Source organism: Galeopterus variegatus, unplaced genomic scaffold, assembly GCF_000696425.1.
Source record: "Galeopterus variegatus unplaced genomic scaffold, G_variegatus-3.0.2 Scaffold7397, whole genome shotgun sequence".
NCBI classification, from domain to species: Eukaryota; Metazoa; Chordata; class Mammalia; order Dermoptera; family Cynocephalidae; genus Galeopterus; species Galeopterus variegatus.
The window spans coordinates 106,802-108,262 of record NW_007733508.1 but is presented as its reverse complement, the minus strand read 5'-3'; the positions used below and the strand labels follow the sequence as shown (position 1 = coordinate 108,262).

Here is a 1,461-nt window from a genome sequence, read left to right as displayed (position 1 = left end):
TTGCCTTTTTAGGAAGAATTACCAAAGAAATTTATTTTATATATTAATGCTTAAAAAGAGTTTGCTATTTGTAAGCCATATTAAATCCTTTTTGGAATAGTACAAGGAATACATAAAAACACTGTGATGCTAAACAAGTTATTCTTACCGTTCATATCTTTCTGTTGAAATCTGCCTTTTCAGAGCATCATACTCTGTTTGTAATTGCGTCACTTTAGCTCGAAGCATGGTATTTTCCCGGCTTTGACTAGTTCTTAAAAACAAATTTAAAAATCAGAAAAATAAATAACATTCTGTTTTGTACAGTTGAGTGCTATGGATTTTTTTTTTATTAGTAAATACAAATAGAGATGATACTTAAGGACAGAAAAAGAGAAGATCAAGACCTTTCAACAATCATTCTCCAAACTTCTGGAGCTTTATCACAAAGTTTTCTTTTTAATCCACCTGGCTTATTTAACATTTACTGAGCTTCTAATATGTGCTAGGCACTGCAGCAGTGCTGAAGATAATACAAATTTGAACAAGACATGAATGGTAACATCAGATGTGAGGTACTTTCATTGGCTTTTTCTTGACTTTTGCCTCAGAAAGAGAAATATTTTTAACTATTTTTAAAAGCTTGTTCTTCACCGTGACATCCACTCTGGTTTTTTTCCCTCTTCCAAGAGATATGCCTAAATCTCCCCATCTAAAAAAGATAACACCCATCTCTCCAAAGGTAATCAATACACTTATGACAGTCAAACCTCATAGCCTTTTCCACGTCTTTTTTTTCTAATCTACAGCATGAGACACAGCTGATTCCTCCCATCCTGAAATGCTCTCTCCTTCACTGACTCCTCCGTTCATTCCTCAACTTTAGGCATTTTCCTAAAGTTCACTCTTCTCAGTCACTCCCACAGTACCACCTTTGTTGTGAAGATCTATGAGTCTACATCTCCAAACATGATGTCTCTGCTGAGCTATTCCTCTGAAGTTCCAAAAGCAGCAGACATGTAATCAAATATGTTAGTTTTGGACCACGCTTCACACTCTCACACCTCTCCTCACCCTCAAAAAAAAAAACTAAAGCATTTTTGACAAGCTATTTTCCTTGCATAGGCTGATTTATAATACTTACAATTTGCTTTCTGAAAGGGTTAACTTCTCCTTAAGTAGCTGAATTTCAGTATCCTTCTCATGGGAGGTTAAATGAGAATGAAATTCTTTATCTCTATTTGTAGCCAACAATGATTCAAGGTTTTTAATTGTATGTCTCTCACTTGACAGTTGTTTTTTTAACAGCTCTGATTCTGATTTTACATTTTCTAATTCTACTACAACCTAAAGGAAAAACAAAGATTAGTTCACTACAATTTTAGACTTACTCTGAAAAACTATTTATCTGACAATATAGCTCTGCAGATCTATTCAACCATCAGTTGCTGCATTTTGGGTACTGGTTAAAGATTTTAAATC

At 34.2% G+C, this 1,461-nt stretch overlaps 1 protein-coding gene across 1 annotated transcript in view; it reads right to left on the bottom strand.

Annotated features, from left to right (window-relative positions):
* Window positions 1–78: 78 nt before the first annotated feature.
* CEP135 (centrosomal protein 135kDa) overlaps window positions 79–1,461 on the bottom strand; it is a gene marked incomplete at its 5' end in the record, with an annotated part of 63,205 nt that continues 61,822 nt past the window's right edge. The window contains 2 exon segments of the mRNA XM_008591910.1: window positions 79–253; window positions 1,124–1,326. Of these exon segments, the coding sequence (XP_008590132.1) occupies window positions 145–253; window positions 1,124–1,326 (312 nt within the window).